Source organism: Stegostoma tigrinum, chromosome 31 (assembly GCF_030684315.1).
Source record: "Stegostoma tigrinum isolate sSteTig4 chromosome 31, sSteTig4.hap1, whole genome shotgun sequence".
Lineage (NCBI taxonomy): Eukaryota > Metazoa > Chordata > Chondrichthyes > Orectolobiformes > Stegostomatidae > Stegostoma > Stegostoma tigrinum.
Window position 1 is genome coordinate 9,360,298 of NC_081384.1, and position 22,542 is coordinate 9,382,839.

At 39.6% G+C, this 22,542-nt stretch overlaps 1 protein-coding gene across 1 annotated transcript in view; it reads right to left on the reverse strand.

Moving 5' to 3' along the window:
• The window catches only part of med1 (mediator complex subunit 1), a 45,175-nt gene that overhangs the window by 21,024 nt on the left and 1,609 nt on the right, over positions 1-22,542 (reverse strand). Inside the window, exons 2-12 of the mRNA XM_048560511.2 lie at positions 18,672-18,778; positions 16,483-16,561; positions 15,335-15,389; positions 15,090-15,222; positions 13,412-13,440; positions 12,413-12,484; positions 7,040-7,114; positions 4,720-4,793; positions 3,350-3,439; positions 2,629-2,740; positions 809-933 (exon numbers count right to left, since the gene is read on the reverse strand). Coding sequence (XP_048416468.1) covers positions 809-933; positions 2,629-2,740; positions 3,350-3,439; positions 4,720-4,793; positions 7,040-7,114; positions 12,413-12,484; positions 13,412-13,440; positions 15,090-15,222; positions 15,335-15,389; positions 16,483-16,561; positions 18,672-18,778 — 951 coding nt within the window. The remainder of the gene's footprint in view (positions 1-808; positions 934-2,628; positions 2,741-3,349; positions 3,440-4,719; positions 4,794-7,039; positions 7,115-12,412; positions 12,485-13,411; positions 13,441-15,089; positions 15,223-15,334; positions 15,390-16,482; positions 16,562-18,671; positions 18,779-22,542) is intronic.

The following is a 22,542-nucleotide window of genomic DNA, read 5'->3' on the forward strand; positions in this document are numbered from 1 at the left end:
AGAGAGTGAGAGGGAGAGGGAGAAGGTGAGAGAGGGGGAGAGTGAGACTGTCAGACAGAAAGTGTGGGAGAGTTGGGCAATGAATCTGTGAGGTCATCTGCTCCCAATCCAAATTTTGCTCTGTCTCCGAACATAGATCAGACACAGAAATTCCTGAAGATTTCATTTTTTCCCTAAAATTCTTCTTAATCTATGGAGACTGAGTTTAATTGTTATTCCCAAGTTGGGATCAGCAAATCAGCACAGAGCTGGGAGTCACCCAAGCAGCTCTTCGACAGTACCCAATCTTTCTAACAGCTTGGTTGTTCTCAGAGTATGGCTGTTTGAAGGCTTTCATTAAACAGGACACACTTTCTGCCCTCATCTGAAGCTTTGGAGTTCCTTCTCAAAGTTTCTCCTCCATTCAGAAGCTCCATAAAACATTGTCAGCTGGGCTACTATCTCCTAATGCGGCTCAGTGTCACTTCTGTGTGGTGCCTTGTGATATTTCCATATATGTGAAAGGTGCTGCAAGTTAATATCGGAATACAAAGCTGCTGCAATATCAGAAAAGACATCAAAAAATGATATGCACATCATATACTGAGTTAATAATCAATCTGTAGATCGATTAAACTAACAGCACCACAGTGAAACCTGAAACACACTATACTGTGCTGGCAGGTGAATTTTGATCAGTGATAGTAGGAAGTACTTCAAACTTCAAATGCTTAATCCTGACAATCTCTCTCAACAGCAGTATACAAAGTCCTTCAGGACAAAACCAAAATGGCACCATTTCTCTCACAAGTGGTGTACGTAAGCTAACCTAAGAAATTCTGAAGTTTCTGTATGCAGAATGCTGATACTGGAATTGGTCGTGGAAATTTTAGGAAGAAGCAGGCTGGAAGGTCCACACTGTTGGCATTTGTCACAGAAGAGAAGGAAGGAGTGCTGTAAGAAGAAAAAGAAGGAAAGATTACCATGTTAGCCACCCAACAGTCAGAACACAATGAAGCATTTTGGCATCTCAGGGACACAAGCTTCAACGCAAACTCTTTCTTTACTATACCATAGCATCAAATTAGGAGTTTTGGAAAAATGAAACTAATGACTGGGCATATGTCATAGTTTGACTAGACACAAAATAAGGGATTTCCTTCATATTGTTACCAATGAGCTACTGATAGCAAAACAAAAACAAAGTCACAACTGATCAAAGCCCTTTAAAAAATTATTGCCATAATTTTTTGATGTTAATTATAGATAATTAAAAACTGTTTGGTTGGGTAAGACAGCACATAATTCACTATTTGGTGGCACCGGGGTTTTGAAACAGATTAGTGTCATTTTGGAGATGATAACACGCAAAGGCCTAAGGATTTCACTATAGGCTTCTCTCCACATTTGGGAAATGGTAGATAAACATGGAGAGGCAATTTAAAAATTTTTTTCTGTCCTAAATTATATATATCAACAATGCTCACCACATGGAATATAAAACACCCCACAATTCCAAAGCATGTGACATGAAATTATCCACACATTAACTATGCAAACAGTGAGAAAACAACTCATGGCTCATAAAATGGTTTATGGATGGTTTGTCCTGAGAGGCTGCAACATTACCAGAGCCTCTAAGCACTGCTCTCCCCCACAATCCTCCAAACACTACTTGGGGATTGGCTTATGAGAAACGTCCCTTCCTCAGCTGCAGCTCATATGTAGTTTCAGTTTGATTGAGTTTTGTGTTTGTGCCAAAGTTAAAGTACATCATTTAAACTAGTGTTAGGGCCCAATCGCCAGTCAGTCCCATTCCCTCAATCTGTCCCTACAGCACTGCAATTATTTCTCTCAAGGTCCTGTCCAATTTCCTTTTGAAATTGCTGATTATTGTCTCCCCCACTCTTCAAACAAGCATGCTCCAGGGCATTATCACTTGCTGCATTAAAAAAATTCTTCCTCAAATCTCCTGTGTATCTCTTGTACAGAATCTTAAATCTGTATCCTCTAGCCCTTGTACAATAGCTAATGAAAATAGCTTTTACCTGCCTCATTTAAATCTGTCATAATCTTGTACACCACTTTCAAATCTTCCCTCAAACTCCTTTGCTCAAAGGAGAACTGCACAAGTCTCTCCAAACTAATCACGTAGCTAAAATCCCTCACACGTGACCATTCTCAAGAACCTTCACATCCTTCCCAAAGCATTTTGCCCAGAACTGGATGTAATACTTGAATTGTGGCATAATTAAAACTTTTTGAAGGCTCAGAGTAACTCCCTGCTTTTGTATTCAACAATTTTATGTATGAAACCCATGATCTGAAACGGTCTGTTAATCACTCTCACAACATGCCCTATTATCTTCAAGGTGCTGGTTTGGCTTTGATTCCAGATTCAAGTTGCACCAACACTATGCAGTGCTGATGCAAAGCAAAACAGTTTTGTACCAGTCTGTAATAGTGTAATTGCACCCTGGTAAGGAAAATTATTCACCTATGTTAGAACAATTATCAATCACTGTATAGCTTTGTTAAGAAAGTACCTTTTAGCACTCTACTTGGACAACTATTTCCAAACTGCAGTACTGAATGAGCAAAAATTATTTTTAGCCCAAGGTCCCATTCATCAGCAGCAAGTTTTCTTACCCTTTGTTGTCTGTGGGATGAGAACCTGTGATCAAGGGAGCTATTGGCAGTTTACACATTCCCGCACGTCCCTCAATTGTTACATACACATTCATACCCAAGGAACGAGGAACTGCATAGGAAGGATAAAAATAATTATTTGCAAAACTACATTAGAACAAAGCAGAAAATAAACAAGTGCTATATTCATGCTATTCAATGACTATTACATTAAAAAAAAAGACATAACACAAAATTACAAATAGGTCTCACTGAGAAGAATGGAAACAAGGTTGAGGCAGTTCATTCAACCCACCAAGCTTATTTATCAGTATAAAAGAATAAAGTTTCTTAAACTATTTTCTGGAGCCTGCAATTTCAGTCACACAGTATTGTACATACTCTTTCTTATCCATGGTGTTATGATTGTTGATACTCAACATGTTTTTGATCAGTTTACAGGAATTCAGGAGTCCTACTGAAGTTACATTGACAGATGACTGACTCGGGACCACTACAAAAAGTCAGTCAAACACTGTCTGAACTAAGTTGATAAATAAAAACATCAACAAAACTTCAATCAACCCTTCAATACCTTTGGAAGTTGATAAATTTGATTCAAAATGATACCAGGAAGAACACACCTTTAGATTTGCAGTTTCCCAGATCCTAAGTATTCCTCATTACATTAACTTCATCCACTATTGAGCTTCTGACAACAAATGGAAAGCCGGTAACATACCGTTATTTTCATTAAGGTTCATAGGAGAACCAGTTCCCTCTTCAAACAGGTCATAGGGTGAGATGTAGTACTTTAAGTTCATTAAGTGTCCTGCAAAATCAAAGATATTTTGACTCAAACCAAAGCCAATAAACAAAGCAACAGAAAAAATTAGAAGCATTATACATAAAGAAAAATTGTCATCTGAAATAGAAAGGCATAGGTTAATGCTTTGTGTGGTATCCTTTACCTGTGTTCATGAAGGGTTTCATTAAAGTGTTAACCAATTTTCACTGTCTAAACTAACCTAACGGTGTGAGATACTGTTGCTGCTACTTTGACCAATCACCAGATTTTTGGGGAATGTGCACGGAGGGGTGGGCAAGACAGAGAACTATTATTGTAGCCAGTGCATGAGGACAAGAGGCCTGCATTTTCAGCAGCATTTATAACAAACAGTGTATTTTAACAGCTATTTACAGCAAACAAGGTGTTTGTTCACAACACAGGCTGTGAACTAGCCACTGAGATCCATCTGCATAGCAGACGTACACATAGCATTCAACAATGGCATCGAATTGTCTTTTATTTTCAATTTACAGGTAGGTATAGAAAAAAAATAGTAAAACTCTAATTTATCTCGACACCCTCATGATTGCTGAAAAGATCAATGTTCACAATTCACACATTTTGTTACTTCAACCACTTCCCAATGATGAACATTCGGGGTTCTGTGTTTGTGATATAGCCAGACATAAACCAATTGCAACATGTAAGCTGCATATTAACTTTAAACAATTTATTAACACAACAAAGCTTGAAATATCTAAATTTACAGATTCTGCCTCAGATATACATTTGATTCAACAGACGAGTATTTTAGGCTTCCTACAGTGCTCCCCCTAATGGTAGGATTGGCCACAATCACAGCTGACAGTAAATGGGACAAACAAAGTCTGTACGATTGACAAACAGAAACTATGACAGAAACTACAGCAAATTTTCCCAATGTAAATGGCAATTTCTGCAGTAAAACACTGTCAGTATAGTCTGCTTGCATACACAAATTGTGTGTGCAAAATCAGTCCCACACACCTACATGAGCCTGACGCAGGGTGTCCCAATCACCGTCAGTCTGATAAGGTGCAATGGTGTTACTGTATGTCATCGAGGTGAAGCAGAAAGTAACAGTGGAAATATTACTAACCGTGGTGAAGCTACATGGAGCTTCACAAACTTGTACAGTCTAATTGTGTTGTTATTGTTTCAGGGTTGCAAGAATTAATATTGCGGTCCACACCAAGTTCCTCATCTGGACACTGTCTACACCAAGCTCCTCATCTGAACACTGTCTACAAATATGCACAGGTCAAATTTTGAAAGAAACATACCACCACTCCTTGGGGTAAGGTAGCCAACACTTCCTTGAAGTACTGTATCAAGGTTACTTGCATTTGTTGCTAACCTGTAACAATACGAAGAACAAAAAAAACTTATCAATAAACTCAATATTGTAAAGTAATATGTCTCTAACAAATTGTCTCACAATGACACTGAATTTCCAACACATCCAAACACATCCAACTCCCAATTGGTACATGTGTAATCAAATAGGTTTCTGTTGAGATATTGACTGAGGAAGAAGCTAAATAACAGGAAGCTAGAATTCGCAGTTCTGATCCCTGATACTGCAAGTGGCCTTCGTGAAAGAAACCACATGTATTTATTGAACAGCAATGGCTGCAACAGCACTGTATGGTAACGACACGATCAAGCTTAGTTATTGCGTCTCTGCAGACACCAAATGAGTTGAGCCAGTACCAGTGTAACATACTCAAAAAAGTCAACTTCTTCAGAAAAAATAGTAAGGGGTAGGAATATTAACAAAAATAAAATTAAAACACCACAACAATAGCTCATATTACCTACCAAATTCTCAATATCAACTTCAATTCAGAGCCTGGAGTAACCTAAAATTTTATTGTCTAATACACTTGTTGCTCACTTCCTGATGAAACTGACTATGAACATGTTGGATCTGATGCACTACATTAGGCAAGAGATTTTAAATCAGAAAGACATCATGAGTCTGTAGTGACCCATTAAACTGAGGGCCTAGATTCCGACTGTCTGAAATTTCATGACCATGTTAAGAGCACAAAACCCTGTGGGAGAACCCATCATAAACATACAAAACCCTGCAGAATGGGTTAATTAAGGTATGTGGTAAAGAGATCTTCAATAAATTAAATGAAACATTGAAATATTTCAGTTACTGGGCCACAACTGGATGCTGTGTAGTGATTAGTTGCTGCTACCAAAAATATTATTTGGCTGGGTTGGTGTCACCTTCAGTCTTGTTCCTCAATTCCAGTTCACCTCTGGGAGATTTTTAGAAAATTCACCTTACCTATTGCAATATATTTTGTATCAAGTATCAAATACAGTGTCCTGATTGCCACAGGCTTGGTGGGCATCAAAATCCTATTGGACAGCACAAGTCTGCGAATGCTGACTTGGCATGCTACAACAGACTCCTGGAGATAGGGGGAGTGGGATGGGGAAATTAATCAGCTTCTTACTCCTATCCAGTGACCCTGCAAGAAAACACACGGGCATTTTGATTGGCTTCGAGTGTAATGTCTCTTTGATAGGCTAGCCTGGCAAAGAACTGTGGCTGAGGACACACATGCCACTTGGGAATTTGTGGACTGATCCCTCAGCTCAAGTCAGTTACCTTCACAAAAGGCAGGAGAGAACTTTATACTTGGGATGGATTTCATACTTGAGCGAAAAATTTAAACTTCAGCATGAGTGTCTGGCATCAGTCACAATCTTTGTAATAGCTGTATAGATAAAGTGAGTCAGATATGTATAGTTGATCAGGTTAAGAAATAAACATGAATGAGCTCCCTTTGATCAGTGCTACGAACACAAAGGAAACAGCAATACAACATGAGCCTGAAATAGGCAGCCACAAGGCTCTTCTAAAACTAGCTGAATCAAGAGGCTTTACTCATTTCACATCACTTCAGCAGCAAGTCTAGAGGCTTGAGTGCCTGAATTTGCACAAAATCAAACTCACATGTTTGTCCTACTTCTCTTGTAAAGACACTGGACACTTGCAAAGTTATTTTCAGTGATCTCACCTCCTGTTTTAAGCTTTTGCAATCCAACTTTGACACATACCAATCTCAACAATGGAAAACCAAAACAAAACTCTGCTGCCCAATGCATCCATTGCTCCAGCCTAGTCCTGTCCTACTGAACATATTTATTTTGATATTGACTTCATTTTTTCCTCCCCTCGCATGGTTTCCTCCGAAGGAAGTTTGGGACTCTTCTGATACCATATTTCACTTCAACAGTTTCCTGCCCCCAAATGTCTACTCTACAGTATGGACACCCAATGCTTCAACACCTCCACCCCTGAGAAGTACAGTCTCAGAATTTGTCATTTCTTCATTGAATAGAGGCCCAGCCAGCCCCCATCCACCACTTTTCGGCGCTACCTGGCACACCTCACTTTCATGTTGGACAACTTCCATTGTTTTCCCCAACAGGGAAGGATTCTGATGAAAGGTCATCGACCTGAAATAGTAACTTTCTCTCCAGAGGTGTTGGCAGACCAGCTAAATTTTGCCAACCTTTTTTCATTCTTATTTCCAATCTCAACAATTACTGCCCCAAACCAGAAGAGTTTAGACTTACCTGAACATATGCGCCATCTTAGATAAATCAAGCTCCAGGGACTGCAGAGCCAGGTACATCTTAGTTTTCAATTTACTGCAAGAAACAGAAAGAAACTGAGAATCTAATGTACCACTGATTATCTACATTCTTGTCAAGTCTGAAAAATCTCCAGCAAGTCAGGAGAACAACAATAAGAGTATGCTTATCAGCGGAGAACCTCTTTTTTATACTACTGTTATGATCCTAGTTGATGAATTACCACACATGTCAGAGCTCACACTGGACATGGCTTGATAGATCATACGTTTTTTTTGGTTTTACCCAAGTGGTCTCTTGTTGAAACATAGGACTAAATTCTTCAAACTTCACTCAAACAATAAAGTGGAAGTTTACGACAAAACAAATTAAGATAGAATAATTCAAACTAACTACTAATAAGTTCAAATATTTTATACAGAGTAAAAATATAACCCCATTAATCTCAAAACACTCATTTACAAATTGTATAGTATCAAAAATGAACACTGCTACAGCATCCAAAATATCTCAGATAACTCATCACACACACAAGTGTTGCTCTATCTAAACCCTTAGTAGGTTTTAGTCACTTGTGACTTCAACATTTAAACTACTTTTTTCCTGGTATTATCACACACCTGCTTAATTGTACACAGATTTAAGTAACCTCTTCTGGCTTTGTTCAAGCATTCCTGGTTTGAGACTAGCACAAAATCTAAGGTAATAATAGTTTGCCATCTATCCTTTCTTTTTCAAAAGCATTTGTCTACATAATCTTTGTATTCCAAAAACTTCATAGGACTGGCCCACTAATAGTCAAAAGTGAAATTAAAAATCTCCTTCTCTCAGTTTCCCTTCAGCTTATAAACAACAAGTTCCAGATCACACTAACAAACATTGAGGCCCAATTATTTACCGTGCTGGATTACAAAATAATCTGAAATAAATAACAATCTAAAATAAATACAAGCCCATTAGTGGTGCACAAAACCGACTAATTCTATAACAGGGATTCAAAAACTGTTTGTAAAAGAAATCACCGTGGCTCTGAAATGTTGACATGTTAATTATTAACTTCAGACATACAGAAAACCTAGAAAATTCAAACTCACAATTAATAACATTAAAAAAAACTTGAATTCCACAGATAAATCACACTATCCTTATATTCCATGCTGCTCTTCCAAAGGGTGTTCATACATTATGTGCTGCTGTTTGAGGATGTTCTGGATGTGAGTTTGCTCGCTGAGCTGGAAGGTTAGTTTTCAGACGTTTTGTCACCATTCTATGTAACATCATCAGTGAGCCTCCAACGAAGCGCTGGTGTTATGTCCCGCTTTCTATTTATCTGGTTAGGTTTCCTTGGGTTGGTGATGTCATTTCTTGCATTAGTGATGTCATTTCCTGTTCTTTTTCTCAGGGGATGGTAGACTGGCTCCAAATCAGTGTGTTTGTTGATGGAGTTCCGCTTGGAATGCCATGCTTCTAGGAATTCTCGTGCGTGTCTCTGTTTGGCTTGTCCTAGGATGGATGTGTTGTCCCTATCAAAGTGGTGTCCTGCCTCATCTGTATGTAAGGATACGAGTAATAGTGGGTCATGTCGTTTTGTGGCTAGTTGATGTTCATGTATCCTGGTGGCTAGCTTTCTGCCAGTTTGTCAACATCTGAAAACACTACATTGGACAAACTGGCAGAAAGCTAGCCACCAGGATACATGAACATCAACTAGCCATAAAACGACATGACCCACTATCACTCGTATCCTTACGTACAGATGAGGAAGGACACCACTTTGATTGGGACAACGCATCCATCCTAGGACAAGCCAAACAGAGACACGCACGAGAATTCCTAGAAGCATGGCATTCCAAGCGGAACTCCATCAACAAACACACTGATTTGGAGCCAATCTACCATACCCTAAGAAAAAGAACAGGAAATGACATCACCAACCCAAGGAAACCCAACCAGATAAATAGAAAGCGGGACATAACACCAGCACTTTGTCGGAGGTTCACTGATGATGTTACCTAGAATGGTGACGAAACGTCTGAAAACTAACCTTCCTGCTCAGTGAGCAAACTCACATCCAGAACCTCAACCTGAGCTACAAATCTTCTCAAAACTCGCTTTGAGGATGTTTCTGCATTCCATATGGATAAGCAGAAATAATTATCCTTCTCAATGAACATCATGGACTTATTTTCAGGCTGACAAAACATTTGTGTTATATACAAGAAGTTCTGTCAACACCATCTCAAAGGTAACGTCAAGATCTGCTAATTTTCCTTATTAATTACTGGTTAAAATCCAGATTACAGATACAACATAAACACAGTGATTACTGTTGCTACTGAGGTCAATTGAAAAATAAAACTGGGAAACAGCAACTATTTTTAAAAATAAAACTACAGCAAAGGTAAAGATTAGGACAATTAAGATACACTCTCTTCCCATGACTACAACATGAAACAAGGCTCACAGGATTCATAATCTGTTATGAACCTCCACACAGATACAGTGATAGAAACTGAGACTAGTTAATAACTATTGCAAAATCAAGAGACAGCAGATGAATTGAACAGGTATTTTGCATCTGTGTTCACTTTTGAGGATACAAGCAATATTCCGAAAGCCGTGATAAATCAGGAAATGGAAGGGAGGGAGAAGCTCTGGGACACCAGAAGACTGGTATTGATTAAATTGTTGGAAGTGATGGCTTAAAAGTGGCTAGTGAAATAAAAAGGAAATGGTAGATGTGCTGTGATTAGGTTTCCAGGAGGCATTTGACAATGGGCCACAAAGATTATTGCAGAAAGTAAAAGCTCATTGTGGAACGGATAGCATACCGGTATGGATAAAGGAATAGCTAGCCAACAGGAAGCAGAAAACAGGCATAAACGGTATTTTTCATATTGCAGGGCAGAACAAGTGCAATGCCACAGGAATCAGCGCTAAGACCTTAATTGTTTACAAATTATACGCATGAATAAGATGAAGAGATAGAAGGTACAGTTGCCAAATTTGCTGATGATATAAGAAGTCGGTAAAATTGTTGTAAAGGTGACATATGGACGCAACAAAAAGTTGTGATTGAGTGAGGGCGTGGTAAATATAGTATGGGAAAATATGAAATTGCCCATTTTGGTAGGAAGAATAAAAAAGTAGTGTGTAATCTAAATTGCAAGAGATTGTGCTGTGTGATGCAGGGGGATCCGAGCGTCCTTGTACATGGATCACAAAAGGTTAGCTCGCAAATACAGCAAGTAACTCTGAATGTTACTACAGTGTATAACTTATCATGAGAGGAACAGAATACAAAGCAGGGAGGTTATGTTTCAGCTCTACAGGATTGTGGTGAGACTGTATTTGAAGCACTACACACAGCATGAAGGAAGGATCCAAAGGCATTGGAAATAATTCAGAGAAGGCTTACCAGGAAAATACCTGTAAGTTAAAAGGGTTATCTTGTGAGGAAAGGTTGAACAGGCTAGACCTGTATCTGGAGCTTAGAAGAGTAAGAGACAACATAAATGAAACATACATCATCTAGAACAGTCTCAAAGGGTAGACGTGGAGAGGATGCTGTCTTTCACGGGCAATCTAGAAAAATGGGTCACCCACTTAAAACAGAGATTAAGTAAATTTCTCTCTCAGAGGTCATCAGAACTCTCCCTGAAAGGTTGTTGGATGCAAAGTCCTTGAATATTTCTAAGGCAAGGATAGATTGACTCTTGCTAAGGAGGGGGATAAAAGACTATCAAGGGCAGGGGAGATTGCAGAGTCAAGGTGGCAAACAGATCAAACATTATCTTAATGAATGGTGAAGCAAATTCGAGACGCCGAATAGACCACTTCCACTACACTTCTGTTAATTTCTATGTTTGCATGTGTAATCAACGTACAGCAACTAAACAAAGTCCAGGGGTTGACAGAGGGGCAATGATTATTAATTTGTTTAAAAGCAAATCACATTAGTTGACAAAAGACCAGATCATTGTGTCACTGCTTTTAATTTGGACACTTTAATCTAACTGTCTAGGAATGAACAGTTAAAATGCATTACCAGATGATCTTTATTTTAGTTCTTAGGATTTTTTTTATTATTCATTACTGGAATGAGGGCATCACTGTTTAGGAAGTATTTGTTACCCATTCCTAATTGCCCAGAGGGCAGTTCAGAGTCAACCACATCGTTATGGGTCTGGAGTCACATAGCTCTGGAGTCTGAAGCTAGACCAGGTAAAGATGGCAGTTTCCATCCCTAAAAGACATTACTGAACCAGATGGGTTTTTCTGACAATTGACAACGGATTTGTGGTCATCATTAGATTCTTAATTCCAGATATTTTTGTTGAATTCAAATTCCACCATCTGCCGTGGCAGGATTCAAACCCCAGATTCCAGGAACGTTACTTGGATTTCTGGATTAACTGTCCAGCGATAATATCACTAGACTATCACCTTCCGCTTGAGTGAGTGTGTATTGTAAAAATTCACATACAACACTTTAGCAATAAAATGTAATGGTACTGATTTTATAACCCAGCCACTCAATGTTTTTGTCAGATGTTTTCACTCTACGAACTTCAAGAGAGGAAGTCTCGACAAGTGAACCTAGTTCAACTCACTTTATTGCATGGTAGCAAAATACAGTCCCTGCTTTGTTACAGTCTAGAGTTGATAAAGTATCCAAGTATATGGACGCATTTTCTGGAAGTCAACACAAGATGTCTTCATGCCACAGGATGAGGACAAACTAACAGAAGACACAAGATGGGAGTACCTCACCACTTGCTCCAGGCACAATTTCTATTTAATTGACTGGCAGTCCCTGACAGGGTGAGAAATTCTCCGGTGTAATCGTGTTTAGGGCGGCACAGTGGCTTAGTGGTTAGCACTGCAGCCTCACAGCGCCAGGGACCCAGGTTCAATTCCAGCCTTGGGCAACTGTCTGTGTGGAGTTTGCACATTCTCCCCGTGTCTGCATGGGTTTCCTCTGGATGCTACGGTTTCTTCCCACAGTCCAAAGATGTGCAGGCTAGGTGGACTGGCCATGCTAAATTACCCGTAGTGTTCAGGGGCGTGTGGGTTGTAGGGGGATGGGTCTGGGTGGGATGCTCCAAGGGGTGGTGTGGACTTGTTGGGCCGAAGGGCCTGTTTCCACACTGTAGGGAATCTAATCTAATGTAATCCTAGCTGCTTACTCTGTGGTTAGATTGATCACACCAATTATGGCTGTATTATATCAATACAAGTAATTATACTAGCATGGGACCAACCCATGTGACTCTGCAAACAACAGAATGATTTCATAAGCAAATCAGTGAAAAGTCCCAAGGTAGAGAAAGAGATAAAACTCCTGATACTTACTTGTCCCCAGGAAGTTTATATAGATTGACAAGGCCTTTAAGGTGATTCGAGAACTCCAAAAAATTCTTCTCTCTGCAACAAAATTAAACCATCAGTTTTCATTAACAGGAAAGCACAATGCAAAAGTAAATTAAGGCATGAAAAACTTACATCATCAGAGGTATGTTTGTTCCCCCTTCTATAAACTCTTGAAGAAAGAATCTGGGCAGAGGCTAGTGGTGCTACAATACACTGACCAACAATGGATTGAGAATTCAATTGCGTAACTTCTCTGAACTGTTCAGACATAAGACCAGGTAAATCACCACAAATTATAAAGGATGAATAATGTATGGAGAGTGTTCTCCAACTGCAGTATATCACCTTCTGGTGGCCCTAGGAACTGATAACCTGGCCCTCCGTCTCTATGACCACAAAATTTGACTGACTCTTAATTGCCCTCTGAAATAACCTGGTAAGACATGTAGTTCAAGTGGAATTAGGGATGGGTAACAAATGCTGGCTTAGTCAGTGACATCAACATCCAAACACAATTTAAAAAAGAAAGCTGGTAGCCCATTAGGGGGAACTAAATATGAACATAACCTCAAGATAAACTGTCCCGCCCAACACCTTCAGACTAGTCTCAACTTTTATCAACTGGGAAGCACTGTGAATTACAAAATTATCACCATGAAATTTTTACTGGTACACATTCCTGTAATGAATTTTTTTGTGAAAACATATACCTATTCCCTACAATACTTAAGACTAGATTTTCTGCCTATTTCTAGTTATCATCACCAGGAATTAGGGAAATGTTCTATTTCTACCTCCAGTATCTCAACTGATTTTATGTTGAAATGTTAATGCTGTCTGGAGTCAACATCTTGCTATATATCTTGCTGCATGTATTTATCTTCTAGACTGGTTGGCAGCTTGCACTTCTGTTTCAAACGCTTTAAATTATTCAGAGTTGCAATATATTCGTTCCACCACTTGTTAAAAAAAATGGCTTACCTCAGATACTGCACCAGTTCCTGGCAGGTCTAGGAAAAATATGTTTAAAAACATCATGTAAACTTACATATTTAATAAAGATCTGGCATTGCAGAAATGAGTGGTGTTTAATCAGATGAAACCATTAGATATTTTATCGCTCATTGAAAAATTCTTCTAATTGTCAACAATTATATAAAAATTCAACACGAGGATACTTATTTTAAAAACATAGTATTTTCTAACTTCTAAATTTGTTGGTTTTTGTGCTAAAAATAAACTTAACTCTCAGATATGACAGCTCATTAGACACGGCTATTCACTACTTGAGTATCTTATGTTTCAGTACACTACTGGGGATGAGCTTCATTGTTGGAAGGGCCCCCTTTTGGATAAGGTTAAATTAAGCTTCCATTTGTGTCCTATTTAGGTAGCTGAAAGTAATCTCAGGGCACTATTCTAAAGGTAGGTATGTTCTCTTGGTGAACTGGCCAACACATTCTTTAATGATCACCAACATGAAATTTTCTATGATCTTTTTCAGCATTGTATCATGTACCCTGGTAATACAGCAAATTCCATAACACTATGGAACTACTTCCCAAGGCGTGAAGTATATTGGGATATTCCATGGTTATGAAAAGTGCTCATAAATGAACTACTTTTTTCCTGTCTTTCCTTGCTATGTATTCAAGGAGCAATTTGAATTTCCAGGAGAAATGGCAACTTTCATCAGTGGTGCTTTGATGGAAGAGAGCTACAAAATTGGGAATTGCTTTCATTCCTGAGGAAGCTGTCTGTAAAATTCATGGCTGGATCAAAAAAAATTTAGACCTTTATATAAGCATAGAGCTTTTCAGCACAGGAGTCCACTTATCCTCATAAATTTGTACAAGCTCTCTTAATGACTCTTCTTTCATAGAATCCCCACAGTGTGGAAACAGACCATTCGCCCCAACAAATCCACACTGATTCTCTGAAGAGCATCCCACTGGAATCACACCCCTACTCTATTCTGTAACCCTGCATCTCCATGGTTAATCCATCTAACCTACACATCTCTGGACACCATTGTTTCTAGATTCAATTCTGTAATAACTGTGTGAAATGAATCTAACCTCTCTCTTCATTCCGTTTATGATTTTAACCAGAGGCATCAATTTACTGATTTACCAAACAGTGAAAATAGTCATATTTTTGATCTGTAAAAATCTCTGAAATACCTCAAATTGCAGTTCTTCTTCTAACCTCTTCAACATACCTTTTTATTCCTCTGTTTCTCGTGCTTAGGTTCTCATTGCTGCATTCAATGCGATATGGTTCAACTATGACGAATTGCCAGTGGGTTCCATATTCTAACCACCCGCTGGAAAATACATCTCTGTCGAACTCCTTATCGAATTGATTACTGATTATCTTGTATTTACAGTCAAAGGCTCCTATATTAAGAGTTAACTGAATAAAGTATAGAAAGCTAAAATAATTCGGACAACAATCCCAACAAATGTTCGGGGAACTAAATGTAAACAAACACAGGAATTTGCTGAATAAATAGTTTCCTTCTATCTGAGCATATGTAGCACACACATAAAGCAACAGTAGATGGTCAGAGGAGAATTTTTACCAAACCCAAAATTATTAGGGTGGCCAGCAATGGAACACTCTCAGAAATCTCACTGCAAAATAACAAAAAGCATACCACAGGGCTTTCTCCATGATGTGCCACCTTGACATCACACACTTGACCTGTTGGATCCAACAGCACTTCCACATAGAACATGTCTGACGTAATGTAACACTCAGTACCCGAAGGGCTCACATGAGAACCAAGGCTGGATGAGAGAAATGGACAAACTAGAATCAGGCATTTACAAATAATTTAATTGCTTCTTAAACAGCCTTAATGATGGCAGCTCACTGAATTCAACTGTCTTGGTGACTTACCCATTCTGTCTCGCAATAGACTCTAGACGGTCTGTCATTGCAGGCAGGGACATGACTAAATATAAAAGCATGAATTAACAGTCAACATCAAAGTGAAAGCCATCAGAAAACATGACTAATATTTGACTTGGTAAAATACCTATAAAGTAAAGGGAGAAGTTCAATTTGTGAAGAAGACTTTTGAAGATAGAGAAAGAGCTGGAAAGGTTTCCAAGGGAAGTTTCACAAAATAAGAATTCTCAGGATGAAAGTTCTGCCATCAATGGCAAAAGTGTGCCAAAAGGAGAGGAAGACGAAAAGACGATTACTGTGAGAGGAATATAAACCATAACAGAGCTGGAGAAATCTGCAGAGAGGGAACAGGAACTGGAGTGTGCAACCGAGTACAGACAGAGCATTTAAATTGAATGCGTTGGGAACATGGAGCCAGCGAAGGTCAGTGAGGTGAAGTGTTGATGGGTAATTGTGAAGGCACATGGATGATACACTTTCAGACAAGTTGTAATTCATAGGAGAAGGACAATGTTAAAATGGCCACAACTACAAGTAACAAATGCATAACGATAAACATACAAGCTTGAGATCTAAAAAACATCTGGCACAGTCTAATGTATACATTCACAGAGAACATGGCTGAGTGTATAAATACTAACATTTTTTATATTACACTGACAATTACTATGACTTGAAAAAAAATTGCCTCCCTCAGCAGTTGAGCAAATAAAGGCACTGCATACGTTTAGCAACAGAGTAGAATATACCACGTTAGATCTCTGATTTGTACTCAGTTAACTATTTTCAGTTACAGCTGAGCAACTGATTGAAGAGAAGAGAAAAATTACTTGGGAGTTTCTAATGGTCTCTGTTGGAACTTGTGATCTGAAATTGTGCATAACTGAACCACTGTGAAAATTATAAGAAATACATGCAACATTTTCTCAGGCCATGAAAGACATTGCTTAGAGGTAATCATAGAGTAAGGCAGGCTGTACATGGTGTGTGGGAAGACCATGGTTGGGCCAAGCACCCTATTTTTCGTTATATACGAGCATATTCATGGTAAAATCCTTTGCTGGTCCCCACTGCCCTAAAGAATGCTGCCCATGCATGTCTTAGCTATTGAACAATACAGAACGACCTTCACAAACCTTTTAATGCTTTTTGCAGAGTCTCCAAACAGGCAATAAGATGCTGGTGGCCTCCTGTGTTCATTACACCTCTTTTCTCCTTTACAAAAGAAAAAGAAAAGGGCAATATAACAATTAGAATGGATGACATCATATTGTGAATAGAAGATCATAGGTGATATGTTCTTTGGGAGATAATATAGATCGTGATAACTAACACTATAGTTAAACCTATCAGAATTGGTGCCTTGGAAACCCTCAGCTATCTGCTGCCAGGTTGTTGATTCATAACCTACTTTAAGAAATCAGTGGGTGGAGAAGGCAGAAATTTTGTTAAATTTGACCTAGAGGGGCCGTGATCAACTAAACCAGTACACTGATAATAAAATGTGAGGCTGGATGAACACAACAGGCCAAGCAGCATCTCAGGAGCACAAAAGCTGACGTTTCGGGCCTAGACCCTTCATCAGAGAGGGGGATGGGGAGAGGGAACTGGAATAAATAGTGGGAGAGGGGGAGGCGGACCGAAGATGGAGAGTAAAGAAGATAGGTGGAGAGAGTATAGGTGGGGAGGTAGGGAGGGGATAGGTCAGTCCAGGGAAGACGGACAGGTCAAGGAGGTGGGATGAGGTTAGTCGGTAGATGGGGGTGCGGCTTGGGGTGGGAGGAAGGGATGGGTGAGAGGAAGAACTGGTTAGGGAGGCAGAGACAGGTTGGACTGGTTTTGGGATGCAGTGGGTGGGTGGGTGGGTGGGGGGGGGGAGCTGGGCTGGTTGTGTGGTGCAGTGAGGGGAGGGGACGAACTGGGCTGGTTTAGGGATGCAGTAGGGGAAGGGGAGATTTTGAAACTGGTGAAGTCCACATTGATACCATATGGCTGCAGGGTTCCCAGGCGGAATATGAGTTGCTGTTCCTGCAACCTTTGGCTGGCATCATTGTGGCAGTGCAGGAGGCCCATGATGGACATGTCATCTAGAGAATGGGAGGGGGAGTGGAAATGGTTTGCGACTGGGAGGTGCAGTTGTTTGTTGCGAACTGAGCGGAGGTGTTCTGCAAAGCGGTCTCCAAGCCTCCGCTTGGTTTCCCCAATGTACAGGAAGCCACACCGGGTACAGTGGATGCAGTATACCACATTGGCAGATGTGCAGGTGAACCTCTGCTTAATGTGGAATGTCATCTTGGGGCCTGGGATAGGGGTGGCGGAGGAGGTGTGGGGGCAAGTGTAGCATTTCCTGCGGTTGCAGGGGAAGGTGCCAGGTGTGTGGTGGGGTTGGAGGGCAGTGTGGAGCGAACAAGGGAGTCACGGAGAGAGTGGTCTCTCCGGAAAGCAGACAGGGGTGGGGATGGAAAAATGTCTTGGGTGGTGGGGTCGGATTGTAAATGGCGAAAGTGTCGGAGGATGATGCGTTGTATCCGGAGGTTGGTAGGGTGGTGTGTGAGAACGAGGGGGATCCTCTTAGGGCGGTTGTGGCGGGGGCGGGGTGTGAGGGATGTGTTGCGGGAAATACGGGAGACGCGGTCAAGGGCGTTCTCGATCAATGTGGGGGAAAGTTGCAGTCCTTGAAGAACTTGGACATCTGGGATGTGCGGGAGTGGAATGTCTTATCGTGGGAGCAGATGCGGCGGAGGCGCAGGAATTGGGAATAGGGAATGGAATTTTTGCAGGAGGGTGGGTGGGAGGAGGTGTATTCTAGGTAGCTGTGGGAGTCGGTGGGCTTGAAATGGACATCAGTTACAAGCTGGTTGCCTAAGATGGAGACTGAGAGGTCCAGGAAGGTGAGGGATGTGCTGGAGATGGCTCAGGTGAACTGAAGGTTGGGGTGGAAGGTGTTGGTGAAGTGGATGAACTGTTCGAGCTCCTCTGGGGAGCAAGAGGCGGCGCCGATACAGTCATCAATGTACCGGACGAAGAGGTGGGGTTTGGGGCCTGTGTAGGTGCGGAAGAGGGACTGTTCCACGTAACCTACAAAGAGGCAGGCATAGCTGTGGCCCATGGCCATAGCTGGGGCCCATGGCACCAATACACTGTTGGTCAACATTAGATGAACCAACTCATATAGCTGCACACATGTTTTGCCTCACAATGTGAAGTTTATATTTTAATTTGAGCTGGAGTGTCTACACGTATATACAAATCCATTAAAAACGATGGCATTTTTACTGGCCATGATCTACAGTTTGGCACTGTGTAAGCTGCTCTGCAATCTTACCATGGCTTGCCGAACTAGTTTTGCTGTTTCAGTCCAGGGCCTTGTCTGACTGTACTTTGTATGCAGTTTCTCCAACAAGGAGTTCATTCTACTCAGCTTTTCGGCTTCTGCAAAAGAAACAAAAAATAAAAGTACAATAGTCTTGGGAGAATATGTCTAGTATTAAATATAATGTTACCCATAGACAAAGAAATTTTGGAAAAAACAAAGCCTGGTAAGTACTGAGTTTAAGTTATTTACAGTTAAAATGATAAATGTTGACCATGATACCAACAGAAATTACCTTTCCTTCTTTATATATCATAAGTCTTTTTTTAAAAATCAACCTACACACAACCCTGTGCTCAAGGCTTGAATCCTTGACTTATTGGCACAGGTAAATGTAGTCCTGGTGAATTAACTTGGTGGTTAAAATTAAATACGTCTTTTTATTCAAAATATTAAAAATGAACAGTTTGAAATGGAAATCTGAGCAGCTGCAGTGTCCCTTTCATGAAAGGCTTCACAAACACGCAAATCGTAAACTGAACAGTCCAATAATATATTGCACTAACTAAATTTTAAATATTAAGAACATTGCTATACATTGATTTTTCTATTTCAACAGTTTAAGCCTTATGGTTATTTTGAAACTCTGGTCCTTTTTAAGCTCAATTTAAAACATCTTTCCTGTATTTTTAAATCAGGTTTCCGTCTTAAAGATTAAAAAAAACATGCTATCTCATTGATGATGCTTTCACTTCCTCATCGAGATCTGATTTGTGGAAATATCTCCCATGAAGAAATAGCATCAAACAAATCCTCTGGTTGCTTTTGTTTTACATGAATAAACTGAAAATTCAGGAGGAAACGCTAATGTGCACTGTTGTTAACACCTCACATGGGGAATGAGGGATTTCAACAAAGAAGTTTCAGCCTTTTGGGATTCTCTTGTGTCAGAATCTCTAATTCTCCAAAGGGGGGAAATGGCAACGTTTATAATCACAGGGTTCTACCATCCAAGGTGCTGAACTGCAGTCACAATTAGTAACATTCTCTATAAATGCTGGAATAAATGGCATATCTACACAGTCCAATCTGTCCTGTTGCAAAACTTGTTTGGCGAGGATAGAATATCTGCTTCTGAAACACAACCTGAAATTATGCAGAGCAAATATTCATAACCTGATCCTTCTGATCTTTAATGCAATGTCACCAAAGTAAATGAGTAGTCAATGGGCATGTTGATGTGCAAGTATTTCTCCTATAACATGATAGTTGCACTCATGTGTGTCCTCGCTCTATAGAAAATCGCAACGAAGGGAAATCGCTATACTTCACGGTAGAAAGTTCACAATATCCAAACAGCGTCACAATTCATCAGTCACATTACAGCCTATTCGATCGAACAAAACACGTGTTATAGCAGAAATACCTGTTTCAGGATTATGGTCAGGATACAGATCATTAAAGATTTGATAAGTTAATTGAAAACTTTCAACTTGAAGTTGGACGTGGCTTGGGGTCTGTAATTTCAATCTTAACTTGTTAAGTCTCAATAACCCATTTTAGAAGTTTAATGTTGAAAACATTCAATTACAATTAGAATTTAATTCCATCTAACTAGGTGGCCTTGATACATATAAATTTTACATTTACTTCAAGTTCAGACTATGCTAAAGTAACATTGCAAACATAGATTTACAACTGTCAAATTAATCTCAGGGAGGAAGTTTAATACTGGGTGGGACTATGTCGGCTGCTAAACTTGCGTAATTGGGTTTCACCATAATATTTAACATAGATGCAGCTAATTTGAAATGCTTTTTTCTCAGTTATTTGAATGGCAACTACTTTTCTTAAGACTGCAAAAAACTATAGAGAGTCGTGAACACAGCCCAGTCCATCACACAAACCAGCCTCCATCTACTGACTCCATCTGTATCTCCCACTGGAGCTCTAATTTAACAGTTTCATCCTTCTAAAATGAAGCAGAATTTGCTATTAAAGATAAGTCATCAGTACGTTTACATTTAAACTCATTATGGAAATTGACTGCTATTATGACTGTTTTTCTTTACTCTCTTCCTTAAATTTCCTTTTTAAACGTTTTGAAGTGATTGCCTCTATGTGCTTTTCCCACCAAAGGTATTCAACATGCATCTAGTCTCTCTGAGCCCAGAACAAACAGCAAGTTGACAGTTTTATCTAGCTCTTAGTAGGTAGTGATTTCTAAGAAAAAATAATGAATGATCACTTCTGTGTGTAATGTTTTCAAAAACAAACAACAATGGAGTTAAACATACAACTCCATCATTTTCGATGATAAACATCTAGCCACCATTTTACTCCCTCAGTGTTATGCAGTCTCTTATTTAATATTTCCCATTTAAAATCCTCCTGATCTAGCAACATCATAAATCTCCTCTGAAACTCTCTAGTATAATCATGTATCTGCAGTGACCAGAGTTGTACACAGTACTGTAACCACAGTTCCAAACGAAAGTCATACTGTACTTCAAATGTTAACTTTTTTTCTTCCTCCACAGACGCTGCCAGACCTGCATAGATTCTACAGTTCTTGCTCTTTTCACTTCAGATCTCCAGCATCCACAGTAATTTGCTTTTATTTTGTACAAATTCGTCATAACCTCTCAGCCTTTATATTTTTACCTATCTTACGACTATCTTCAGAGATCCATGGACATGCACTCCAATGTTACTCTGTTACTTCTCAGGAACCTATCAGTAAATTTGACCCTCCCCAAATGCATTACCCCAGGCTTCTCTGGAATGATTCCTACTCAACACTTCTCTGACAAGATGGCCAATCCACACATATTTTCATGCAGTCTACTGCCAATTTCTTCACTATCATGCTACCTACGTTTAAGTATAAACCATCGCTATATATCGCTTACAACTCAACCTCTTACAAAATCCAATAGAAACAAACTTCCAATCTCGAAAGCACCAATTTCCCTTAGCAAAAGAGATCATAAACTAATTAAAATAATTTGTGGAAGGATTAGAACAGGGTTAAGGAGAAATCTTTTCACAAGAGTACTGGGGTTCTGCAACTCCCTGCCTGTAAAGATTGTACATGAATAAAACCTCATTATATTTATAAAGTATTTGGACATGCAACTGAAGCGCTGTCATGTGGAGATTATGGACCATGGGCTAGAAATGGGGGAATTATGCTGATTAGCTCTTTTTCAGTCAGAGATACGATGGGTTGAGAATCTCCCTATGCTGCAAATCTATGATTTTATGTCATAAACAAATCAATATGAAAGTGACCGTTTCTGAATCTCCATGGCACACATGGTGGAGTTTCAGTTTCCATTTCCTATACACTTATCTGCAGCCTCATCTGGTTCTGCCATTTACTAAGGGTACATCCATAAGTGTTATGGACGAAATAAACTGACCTGATTTATCTAGCAAGCAGTACAATTATAAGGAACATCACTCACACAAGCCTGAAATAAGTAGTGGTATTCATTGACAAATAAAGTGTATTTGCCCTCAATGACTTTTAAAGAGCCTCATGACATTGGTGATGACAGAAGTGGCCTGAAAAATTTTAGTCAAAGATTAAATGGCAATGTTTTGATGACTGCAGTCATTGTAAGGATAATCACATCTAACTTTGATACGAGGTTTACTTGAACTGTTGAAATTTCAACAAACACAATTTTGATGGGAAAGATTGTGTCCAGATAGACAGAGTATCATGTCACCTTTTTATTGGTGGATAAACTCAATCAATCCTACTTATCACTCCACTTTTTGATTTTATCCAACAGGACCTAGGATGCACGAGCTCACAGATCACCCATTCAGGTTAATAAATTCAGCTATTTAAGAAGGGCTTGGGCCTGTTGTC